Source organism: Malurus melanocephalus, unplaced genomic scaffold, assembly GCF_030028575.1.
Source record: "Malurus melanocephalus ecotype Western Australia unplaced genomic scaffold, MMel_1.1 scaffold_1, whole genome shotgun sequence".
In the NCBI taxonomy this organism is placed as follows: domain Eukaryota; kingdom Metazoa; phylum Chordata; class Aves; order Passeriformes; family Maluridae; genus Malurus; species Malurus melanocephalus.
Window position 1 is genome coordinate 6,247,468 of NW_026623233.1, and position 12,860 is coordinate 6,260,327.

At 38.7% G+C, this 12,860-nt stretch overlaps 1 protein-coding gene across 1 annotated transcript in view; it reads left to right on the forward strand.

Moving 5' to 3' along the window:
* The window catches only part of MYO16 (myosin XVI), a 252,767-nt gene that overhangs the window by 211,161 nt on the left and 28,746 nt on the right, over nucleotides 1-12,860 (forward strand). Inside the window, exon 31 of the mRNA XM_057390020.1 lies at nucleotides 1,273-2,475. Coding sequence (XP_057246003.1) covers nucleotides 1,273-2,475 — 1,203 coding nt within the window. The remainder of the gene's footprint in view (nucleotides 1-1,272; nucleotides 2,476-12,860) is intronic.

Consider the following 12,860-nt stretch of genomic DNA (forward strand, 5'->3'; position numbering starts at 1 on the left):
TTGAGTTCACTTGTTCTACTCTCCTTAAAATGAATGAGAAGATGAAGGAAAGGAATGCATTTGCTTTCCTTGATAAGCCTGACTTGTCATGCTTTGTGTGAAGGATCCTCTACRTTTGCCAAGGAAGATCCTTCAGATTGGGTTTAAAACTGTATAACYATTCCCCAGTCCTGCATACAATGGATAGAAATCCTTGCAGCTGCCTCTGTCAAAATAATTACTGTTCTCATGTCCAGTTCAATAGGTGAGAGTCCATTTTTCTTAACCTCTTCCTTGCTCATTCAAGATCTATGTGAGGAGATATGAATTATGTTCTATACTTTTAAAATAGTATGGTTTAAGGAGGTCTCTAGTGGTTTTATCTTTCTGTGCCCAAATCTGCAAGACATTAGTGATTTAACCAAAAAGGTTCTAGCAGAGGTGTTTGGAAAGAGCAACAATATATATATGTATGTATGGTCAAATAATAATGCTTACATGGACTCACAAAACAGTTTTGGAGTTCTTGTATGTGTGAAACAATATGGCAAGTTTCTCTGCCTTATACTCATTTTCCAAGAATTAACTCAGTTTCCTGAGTCTTCGTCCAAAACCAGCTCTGATTTATACCATCTAATTTCGATCTTAAAAGACCAATCATCTAGGTATCTAGTCTCTTCACTCTATACATGCCTGGAGGCTATGAAGAGACATCTAGTTTAGTTAAATGTATACTCAGTTGGGGATTTGCCCTTAGGCTATGGGATTCCCTAAAGTTATAAATTATTTCCACACCTGCAGTACAAAAGAAGAGAGGGGCATAATATCATCCTATATTAGAGTTGTATAGATATTACAAAAAGAGGGATATTTCAGCTACTGGCAATCACGTTTGTGTCAAAGCAGCACTGTGCTCAGACTCCTAGTTAAAATCTCGCCCTTCTCCCTTGGAGCAAAAGGAGAAACAAACACATATTTCCATGTGTTACAGATTTTGCAGTGCACATTTGGATTCAAACTGTACCTCCTCAGGTGTGAGTTCTCATCTTTTAGTGGCAGTAGAGGTTACCAAAGCAGATTATATGCCAAGGTAGCGAAGGCCTGTGGTTTGGTAGCTGAAAATTCTGCATTTTATTCCTATATGTATTTATTCTTTTGCTTGGATTCCTGTGTTTGTGACTGCTGCTCATTGTCAAACTAAATGGATAACGTTTGAGGCTCAGAGTACTAGACCAATTTAAGAAAAAAATTACTTTAACTTGTTAATAACACAGATCTTTTTCACTTTCCTAGTACTGACCCGTCCAAGGCCACATAGTGACGACTACAGTACCATGAAAAAAATACCTCCCAGAAAACCAAAACGAAGCCCTAATACAAAACTTAGTGGCTCTTATGAAGAAATACCTGGCCAAAAGCCTAGGGATGTCAAAAAAACAAGCACAGTAGTTAAACCAGGTGTCTATGACACTGTGAGTGTACAGAGAACAGCTTCTACTGATGGACCACAACAYGGCGTGTTGAATCTCTTTATGTCACAAGAAGAGGAGGAAAATGAGCCTGTCTATATTGAAATGGTGGGGAATGCAATGAAAAGCAGTTCTGCTGAAGCGGAGAGTCCAGAGCAGGGAGAGTCTGTGTATGAAGAAATGAAGTATTTTCTACCAGAAGAAGGAGGCAATGGTAATGGAATAATTCCAGTAGTGACTGGATCTCCTCCTCTGTTRTTTGAAAGCAAAAAAAATGTTAACATTGAAGATGGAACATTGGATGGAAACACTCAAGCAGCTTTGATCTACAAAGACTCATGCGACATTCCAGCCCCTTTCCCTAACCTGCTCCCCCACAGACCACCGCTTCTTGTATTCCCTCCAACCCCTGTCACGTGTTCACCTGCTTCTGATGAATCACCTTTAACACCACTAGAGGTCAAAAAGCTTCCTGTTTTGGAAACCAACCTGAAATATCCTGTGCAGTCAGAAGGCTCAAGTCCATTATCACCCCAGTACTCCAAAGGCCAGAAAGGAGAGAACGAAAGACCAGTATCTCCAGGCTTGATTGTGTTCAAYGTTTCCACCAAAGTGACTCCTCCTTCCACGCCACCTCCTCCTGTGCCACCACCCCCTCCTCCCGTGCCACCTCCTGCTTCCTACCGGGCTTCCACACATTTCGCATCTCCTCCGGAGACTTGTGCTAGTTTTCTGATTAATGCAGGGAAAACAGGTGCGAACTCAGATCCGTCAAAAGTACCTCAGAGACCCAATCCTGCTCAGCTTGGAGGCTCACCTTCTCCATTCTCCAAACTGCCTTACTCTCCAAAGGTGGCAAGAGCGGATCACAGGAAATTGAACTCMAATTCCTCATCTTCATTTCCATACAGCCCTACAAACTCAAGGTCATTGACCAGTCCCCTTGATGAGTTAACTAGCTTGTTCAACTCAGGGCGGAGTGTGCTACGAAAATCTGCAGCAGGACGTAAGATCAGGGAGCCAGAAGGTAAGACAGTTCTCTGCACTTCTCTATTGTGTATTTTTTCTGCATCAAAACTTTCTTACATTGGAAACTTGATAGAGGGCAAAAATACAGAATAAAAACCTTGATTGGTTTGAGTTTTTTTTTTTAAAAGAAAGGTCTGTTGTAGTCATAATACATACAGAATATACATTGCATATAAAAATTATGTCTTCAGGTTTTGTCTAAGATACCAAGACATTTCTCTTACCAAAATGTTTGTATTACACAAATTTCAATGTTCTTTTAACATTCCAGCTGTCTCAGTAAAATAAACACAGATGTTACATTGTGTGAAAAATKAGTTTATGTCATCAACCTATAAAAATACTTCGAATTAAATTTATGGCTAGTTGGCTGGTAGATGTACTTTAATTTGAAGACTGTCTTTTAAAATTTCATCATTTTATTTCTGTGAAATTTTGTATTTGGTGATACAGTCTTTATTGCTCCCCTACCCCTAACGAAAGCTTGGAAAGAGAGTTAAGCAGTGAACAATATTTCAAAAGTTAAAGTAAATCCCGGTTCTTCATCTCAGTTACARCACTGACTCCACTCTTCATATTACATTTCTATAGAAATGTCTTCCCATGGTAGCATCTCTTCAACACAAAACTTAGTGAACTTAAAATTTAGTGAGAAAATCTCTTGACTGKTTTCTCTGCTTCTTCACTTCTGTCTATCCAAACAACTTGTCTTAATCAAGGGCTGTGTGCAGCACATTCAAAACAGGCAATACAGAATTACTTAGGTTTGAAAAGAATGTTAAGATCATYGAGTCCAACTGCAAAAATAACAATTTTCATGATTTCARYTATATCATAGTTTTCCAGCTGCAGTGTCTTTCAGCTTCTCCTGTTTGTTGCCCATGTGTTAGTGTAGATGTACTTCCTTTGGCTTGTTGATGTGCCACCTTTTTGGGAAGAAGCCCAAGTCATACTTTGGAAATACAAAACAAAACAGTAGAGAACAGGATGGATTCTCTTATTATTCATTGTCCAGTTTCTTAAATATATACTGCTTCACTGGTTTTAGTAYCATATCCTAATTTACACAGCTATGCTATAACAGAAGGAGGTATTTGTTCTCGGTCTGTGCAGGTGTRTGTCTGTGCACCACCCTACCTCTCAGTTTCTAAGAACCTTGGCAGCCTTCAGCTAAAATTGCTTTCAAACAAATACAACAAGGAGATAAAGCTCTCAAAATTAATTGAGGTTTTTACAGGCTTCATGAAATTTACTGTCTAGGTGGAGACAAGAGACACACAGTGATCAGAGAAACTGTGGTGGACAGAACCCTTGTGAGTGCTGCAGACCTTGAAAGAGCTTTAGGGGGACCTTGCTTGTTTTTGTGTGCTGAATTCAATCCTGTGTGCTGAATAAGCTATGAACTGAGATTTCATCGTTCTCAACCTGAAGATAATGTTTTTTTTTCTTATGTTAAGTGTAGGAATTGAGGAACTTGGAGAAAAAGTTATTGCAGTAGCTTTGCTTGCTTTGACAAAATTACTCAGTAACATTCACTGCCTATAAATATATGTAGAATGTTTTCAGTGGGATTTTTGATGTTTTTGTGGGTGGTTTTTTTTGATTTTTTGTTAAGTTGGCAGTCTTGTTTTATTATACAGGTTATACATTTTTATCTGGAAAGTAACCATTAAATTTAGTTCCTTGGTTGAAAGTTAGTTCTTTTAAGGTCTTTCAATGTACCTGTGGAGGAAGTGTTGTAAACAACTCCAACCAAATTTAAAAAAAAAAGACCTTTACCTTGGGGAAAAAAAAAAAAAAAAGTTACTTTGAGGTGGAAGATTTTTGCAAAGGAAATGATCAACTAAATGTGACCAAGATAGAGTTCAGCTTGGGTCTCATGTGGGTTGAAGCTAGTGCATTAACAGAGGCTACCATAAAAAACCTCTAAATTTACCTTTCACATGGAAAATGTACTTCTAAATATTTCATCAAGGCTGCACTAAGTATGAAAGATCAAAGTTCACGAAAGATATACGATAAAAAAACCTGAATCAATATTTTATGAGCTAGGAAGCTACTGTATACTAAGTGCAGTTACATATGAATAGTTCAATGATAAGTGGATGGAGTGAGAGTAACTAAGAAATGCAAGTGAATATATGTGTGTTCTTACAATTTTGCCTTTTTTCATGTACTTCCACGTGTTCATAGAATTTGCTAGGGTAACAGCTGGAAAAAAAATCTTTCATGCAAAGTAATAAAATGGCAGTCATCAAAGCTGACTCTTTATAAGTTATATAAAACTAGAAGTTGCCATGTGTTACCTTCTGGTATTTTTATCACCTATTGCTTAATGCATATTAAGTTCCTGGAAGACTCTTCCCCTTCTTTTTGTCATTTGTAGTATTTTATTTATCAGAGATAGTATGGTAAAAAAAATTTCAATAGAATTTAATTTAAATTGAAAACATGGCTTAAAACAGCACTCTCTAATGTGCAGTTTYCTGTTTTTTCAGAAGTTATAACCTACCAACAATCTTAACTAAAACTAGGAAGTAAAATTATGAGCCATTTTGAAGCTGCAGAGAGTTACCTATGGGAATCAGGAAGTTTCTGTGTGGGATCATCAGCTTTGGAGATGAAAGCCTCCTTGCCAATATAAGTGCAATACAGACAGATCCCCCAGCTTGCCTCCCTCTTGCCTGGAGGAGTAATTTCAAGGCCTGAGAACACTTATGTCCTTTTGGCTCCTGACCTCTTTGTGAGAAAAGCTTGTCCAGAATTGCAGTAGAACACATTTGTGGTTTTCTGATGAGCTGAAGAGTTATTGTGAATTGAGCTGAGAGCATTCTTTCAGAAAGGCAACAACAAATAAAAATCAAATGGCAAAAACTTTCKTTACCTGCTGGTTGAGCCTGGCCTTTTCTTTTTTTACAACACTACCATCTGCCAGTTCAAGCAATGGTCAGGATCAAGTAATGTGCAGTTTCATGCAGAATACTTCACATGTAACAAGAGAAGTTTTTTGCTCTGCAGAGCTTATAGATCAAATAAACAAAACTGTAACAGGTGAGAACCTGGATAGGAAGATTTCTCCAAGGTTGAAAAAAGTTGTCATTGAAACTGCAGCTGTGTTGTTACAYAGGCATCTGTTTTTACTCCACATAAAACGACTCTTGAGTGCAGATAAATGATAATGCATGCACACAGAATTATTCTATTCTCCCTAATTTCTGGAAGTGAAGACTTAAGTTTGCAAGACAGATTGAAACAGAATTGTCATGTGCAGAGGCCCTTACTCAAATATTTCTATGCAGGACCTGACAGTTGAAACAAGCCTCATAAAACCAAATTCAATCCCTTAATCACAAAACTGCATTCCTTAGCAGGATATACAAATATTTTTGACTATTCAACGTATAAGACATTGCTCATATAAGGAGGAAACAATCACGTGTTTAAAGTATTTCATATTAAATATTTATGTGCAAAGACAGAATTTTCTGTTCCTCAGTGTGGAAGAATGACACTCAGATTTTGCTAGGTCGTGATGTTATTTCTCTTAATTGGAACAGCTGATATTAAATTATTCCATGCAAAGGAGAATCATTTCACCTTTARAACAAAAGGTAGAATAAATCCTAACCCATCATCCATACTTAGATTGTCAGAGTGAGTATTCTTGCGAATTCCAAAGGAAGGGAGCAAAGGAGCTGTGATTTTACTTTAACTTAGGTGAAATTCTTACCATCAGTCTATTGAGCTGAAGGTACAATGTTTTCTTTCCTCTCTTGTTGGGAAAAGATTGGCATAGATACTTAGCTCTATCTATGAGTAAAAGAAGACATGCAAACTTGCACCCCCTTGTCTGGGTGCCTGAGAAGTAAAATTAGGAAGATTTTTCCTTCATGTGTATCACCAATGCATAGGCTTCAAGTTTTGTGAAATATCATYAGTGTTTCAGTACAAGTAAATCTGCATTTTTGAGTCCACCCATTCTTCAGTGTCCTATTCCTTTCCAGTTTGGTAACTTARATAGTAACAACAGCATAGGAGTGCAAACTTTAGATTGTAATAACAATTCATTGTTATCAATACTGTTATTGCTCATCCAGTATCCTTGACATCCATTCACTATGTGAATCCCTTCTTTACTTACTTCCCAAGTTACATATTTTCAAGGCAGGTGGCTTCAAATATCAGTGTCTTATTCCACATTCTTCAGTTTAAGCATTGAAAGTCACAGGAAGATAGTTAGAGCTTGCAAATAATACAGGTATTTAGATGTACCTTGGGACTAAAGCTTGCCAAATACTSTTTCTTGAGATTGGCTCAAACTTGGAGAACAACAAAATGTAATGTATATATGTGAAAAGTACTGTCCTRTCAAAGGCAGGTATCCCTTTGAACAGCTAGTAAATAATTTTCCCTTATCATCAGATTAGAGCAAGCTATTATGCAGCTAACGTCTCAACAGTGAATTGCAAATTAAATCCCTGCTTGTGTTTCTGAGATGAAATCCCAGGCCTCTACCCTGTAAGCCACTCAGCTTTTCATCTTAAGCAACTTAATATTGATAATAATCATATCTCCATCTCACTCTTATTCGTGCAATGAAATACATATACTTTCTTTATGGCAAAAGCTAACAACTTACAGACCATGACTGTTGTGTTTTCAACTTTTATCTTTTACCTGTAAATGTTGGAGAAATGATCGTGTAAGACATTGAACTAATGTATCTTCATAGTAAAATTCTCAAATCATTAAAACTTYAATCAATTAAGCTTTACCACACTTCTGAGAAAAATATTAGTATCTGTTTTTATAATTGCCTTAATTAACAGGGAGTTAGGGTGACTTTCTGTGACTAATTTTCAGATCAGATATCCAAACACAGGACAGTCATCACCCTCTGGTAGAATATGTGGAGTCAGCAGGGACCTATCAGGATCATCGGGTCCAAACTCMCAGCCCTGTGCAGTACATTCCAAGAATCACACCGTATGCTTGAGAAAGTTGCCCAAACAGTCAAAGTGAAAAAGGCTTGGTGATTTGACCACTTCCCTGGGAGCCTGTTCCAGTGTCCAACCACCCTCTGGRTGAAAAACCTTTTCCTGATACGCAGTCTAAACAATCCCCTCCCTTGCCCSRCTGGCARTGCTGTGCCTGATGTCCCCTAGGACAGGGTTGTCCCTCCTGGSTGCCAGGGCACTGCTGRCTCGTGTTCACCTTGCATCAATCAGGACCTCCAGGGCCCTTTCCCTGGCAYGGCTCTCCAGCATCTCATTCCACAGTTCTCTTTGTGCATCCAGGGTTGCCCAATCCCAAGTGCGGAATACAACACTTGTTAAACTTCGTAAAACTGTTGATTGTCAATCTCTCTGCCCTCAAGGGAGTCAATAGCACTTCCCAATTTAGTGTGGATGGCAAATTTACACAATCACTCTGGACTATTTGCAACTCTCAATCCGAATCTCTTGCAGTAGGTGTAGAGAGGTGTGAGGGAGCCAAAGCACTGCTAGTAAGAGTTCAACACGAGTCATTACGAAAATGCCCTTTCTTGGCTAGCCATGGATGCCCTATRCAGAAAATTACACAGGAGCAGACAGAGCTGCTGGCAATACAGTTGCCATCGAGCCCATGCTGGGTGATTTTTCTGAGGTTTCCATTACTGCAGAAGAAAAAGGTTAGAAGAGTCTAGAGAATGTACACTTGATTCCTGTTTTCAAAGTATCTATGGACTTTTGTACCACCTATTCTGCAGTCTTCTCCTCATCTATAAGTCTGCCATTATCTGGATAATATATCATAGAAAAGACCTGTGTTTCAGGATAAATACAATGCACCAAGAATGATTTTCTATTTCAAAATCTCTGAAAAATTAGTATATTTTACTTCTGAAGACTGTTCTGGATTTCTGTTATGACATTTTTTTTCATGAAAGCATTTCTATTTTTGGTTGACTTCACTGTTTGCTGTTACAGCCTAAAATCATGTAATATGGAATTTGCTTTGATGATCTCTTCTGACGTGGGCAAGAGGGTTTGTGTGTGATTGCCATAAACAATTTAACCTGAAAATTACTAGAATTTTTTCTAATTTGTTCAAGTCTAAATTCCAGGTGAAAGATAATGGGTATAGTCATAAAAATTCACACTTATTTTGCATTTTAAGTGCTTGTGTTAAAACTAAAATCAATATCATTCAATCAATTTGCACTCCTCCATACTTTCCCAAAGCTATATCAGTGAAATAAAGATTGAAGGAGACTATGCAGCCCCATCACAGAGGAAATATCTCCATTTTTTTATTTCCATCTATCTTATACTGTAACTATGTATTGGTGCTGGAAAAGGATCCTGGAGTAGGCAGCACCTTGGTCTGAGCCAGGGCAGAGTCTCTCATTCCTGCCGAGTGACTGCTTAAGAGGAGGAAYGCTGAGGAAAAGTAATTGCACTGACTTTTCTGTTGCTTTTATATGGTCCAGTTCTGAGAACTGCAGGCTTTTCCTTTAAATTAATGACTCTGTTTTGCATCCTTTCCACTGAGCTGGGTTTACTTTGTGTCCCCTTCATCCTGTCTGATACTTAATTACAATACCTACATCATACTGGTTCAGCTTAGTGCRTTTCAAAACGGTAGTTTCTGATAATAACCCACCATTAATGGTGACTTGTATCATTCAGATAGACACTTACAGGATTATTATTTGCATAGCAGTGTCTTTTCTTCAACATCTGATGTGATATCATCGTTCCAAATTCAGTAATGGTTCAGGATGCTGTCTCTTTACTAACAGTGTTACAGGCTTCTTTGAATAGTAAGCATTTTATTTGTAATTCACAATGCAGAACCACAAAAGACTTTGTTTAGAAATGACTGCAATATTAATTGTAAGCCAATTGTGAGAAATTAGCCATATCTAAGAGAAAGAAATTGATTTGTAGCACATTTATGTTCCTGATCCCAAAGAGGAATATGAGTATTTGGCAGTAAATGTCATGTCACTTCATTTTACAGGAATTCAGGCATTTGGAACATAGTGAAGAATGAAATATGGACACACATTTTAGTGCAAGTCTCTAATTAAATTCTCAGCTTGAGTGAGAAATCTCTTCAGATGTTTTTAACTTCCTTACATCCATCTCAGTATTAAATTATCTTTTCCATAGTGCCTCAGTAGAGAACAATAATTCCATTTCACAGAAAATGTCAAGATTGTGACATTTATTTTTGTTTTGGCCTGAAATTAAAATCAAACATTCTAAAATTCTTTGCAGAAGTAAATAATGTTTCACGTCCAGGCTTTCAAAAATGTTTGTAAAGTACTCAAGTGGTCTGCCTCAAATACAGTAAAATGTTTCTTATGAAAATGTTAACAACTAAATGTGTTGACATTTTTTTGGACCTAGATAAGTACAAGAGCAGTCATTTCAACGTTCGTCGGGCTGGCATTTAGGGCTATGACTCTGCAACAGCCAAAGCTGTCTTACAAAAAAGCCAAGCTACTTCTGAGCTCCTTGACTCAGGTATCCAAGAGCTGTGCAAGCTCCAGACCCTCAGTAATGGCCCAAAGTGATTGGCAGGACTCGTGCAGCTCATCATGAAACTGTGAAACTCTGCAGACCTGGATGTGTGGATTATGATCCATTTCTGAYGCTGGAATTTTGTGGGGCTGGGTGGAGAAGCAAGAGAAGGCAGTTGGAAAGAGACTGATAWAACGACTTGGTCATAAACAGGAGGGTTCCCTGACCCTCTTGCTCTCTCCACACTACTACACTCTGCTGTGAGAGAGTAGTAGAGTGTTTAGAAGTAGAGAACACGAGGTAGGAGTAGCAGCTTGGGACATCTGCCTTCTTCCTGGGACCACTAGTGAATGGGAAAATGCATAAGCTTTCAAGTTCAGTGCTCTTTTGGCTTGAGTTTTCATTCTCTTTTAAAATGAAAAGCATCAAAATCAGTTTTATCCTTCATGTGGTGATGTTTTTAAAACAAAAAACATACTAAATTAGACCTGAAGTTTTACATTTCAGTATTTGTTTTAGATCTTTCCATAAAGGCTGGYTGCAGTATGATGCTGACATACCAGGAGCATTCAGTGAGTTTTTAGCCACTGATTGTCTGTATTTGTGCACAGTATGGTTATTTATCACTGTGCATCTAATGGCCATATGTTCCTGCTCTGAGGTTAACAAAGGTATTGACCATCACTCTGTCCTTTCAAAATGAACTTATAGGCAAGCTAAAGAGAGGTCTAAATTCAGTTTTGGTCTTACGAGCTTGCTTGGAAAGCAAAATGTTGAATGTTGTCTGAGTWTTCCAGAATAGCTGTCCCTATTTTGTCAGGATTACAGTGCAGGTGAACCAAAAATATTCCTTGGAGTTCCCCTCAGGATCTGCTTAAACCGTTTATCTGCTCAATGCAGTCACTTATGCCAAGACTTCTGTKTTGCAGTCAGTGCCAGAGCTGGTATGAGAGACATCCTGAAAAATCTCTGCTAGATGCATTCTGGGAAATTAAATAGAGCTGTTGTGATGCTGTTGGCAGTAGCAAATCCCTGTTTGTTTGTTTGGAGTTTTRTTTGTTTATTTTTATAATATTTGGAACTGTTTGAGGGGGAGGAAGCTGAGGCAGTGTCTCATCACACAGTTTCCTTCAGCAGCAGCTAAAGCCCAGCAGTAATGGCTGTTCTGTCACTGAGAYACCACACAGAAATGTAAACAGACTTAAATGTCTGCCCTCAGGAAGAACTGCTGCATCCACACAAGCTTGAAGAAAACACCTTAAAAAAGGGMAGCTGTGTTTCTCAGCAAATTGCCTTTTCCTTTTCCAGCACACCAGCAGATTTTTAAATATGCTGATGCAAGAAGTACGCTCTTTGGTCAGCCAATTAACACACCTAACAGTAAATAAAACCATTAACAGAGTAAAATCAACTCCTTCTTTTCCATATTGGACTTGAAAAGGTGGGGAACACAGAAGAAACTTTTATTCCCTCCAAGGCAGGAAATTGTCCCAAGCACTGCTCCCATCTTTCATGTCCTGTGTGGTGTGTTATGGGCCTCAGAAAGGCCTGCAGAGATCTCCCCACTTCAGAGTGGTATTGTTTGTCTCATATTGGGAAAAAAACCTAATTCAAACAATCCAGAGTCCTCCAGACAGAGAAAAAAGGCACTTAGATTCTCTATCCCCCACCAGTTTTGAGAGTTCGCCTGATCCATGGATGTCCTTAACACTACTTTTAGGAAATAGGAAAGTGTTTGTAGCTTGTAATGATTGACACTGAAATAAATGTAAAATAGGAGCACTGTCTTTTTAGCAGCAGAAATCTATCAGAGAAGAAAGCAGAAGAAACCTTCTTGTTCTAGGTGTRTACTCCCCAGAGCTGTGATTTACAAAATAATAATTGAGCTGGTGGCTCTTAAGAGCTGAACCAGACCTAGGAGTTCCTGCAGCCACTTCAGCAACATCCTTCATACTGCCAGCCTGATCCTCTGAAATTCAGCTGATTGGTATCACACTAACACCAGATTCTTCAGAGGAGCTCTTTTCCTCTAGCAGAGTGAGTTTTGTCACTTGATATTCTTCATGGTTTGTGCCTCCTCTCTGYTTTTCAGTGTTCACACAAAGCTTCCACAAATGCAGCTTCCCAGAGCAAATAAGTGGCCTGTTTCTGTATTTACCTGCTCCATCAAAGAGTGCAGYTTCTGGAGTAGCTTGTAACTCCATCTGATAGCTCCACTTACACAGCTCAGAGAGGAAGGATGCTGGAAGTGACAGTACAAATTCATTGCAGCTATCCTAGGAGCATCGCTGGTGGGGGGAGAATCCTAGACAATTGCTGCTGTAAGGGCAGGCTTTGTGAGGTGAAATAAATCAATGAATAATTATTGCCTCTGATGGCAGTGGCAGCCAGCAGCACACGCTGACAGGCTTGGGGGAATCCTGCCTTGACAGTTTGCAGCCTGCTCCATTTCTTTCAGCAAATACGATGCAGCTGTTTGCCTCCGGCTCTCAGCACACAGAGTAAACAGTCACGTTACAGCAGGTCACCGTGTGGCTTCGTGTGAGTAAACTCAACTGCTCTGAAGCAATATGCATTTATCCAGCAGGGCACCAAAAACAGCACGTGMTGAGGGTAGCTAGCAAATGCCAAAGACATGGAATGTCTCAACAGTAATCAGAGCAAAACAGGAAAAAACAAATGTAATTGAAAAGGTGTAGCAAAGCAGAGGCATAAACATTTGAGCCAAAATAAAACAGCCTACTCTTATTTAAACTGTTTTCCTTCAYAAACAATGTCTGCAAAATTTATGACATCACCGTATTTTATTTTTTTCCCCTCACTTTACAATGTTCACTTAACACAGCAAATGTAAAAAATATCCAGAGTGAGC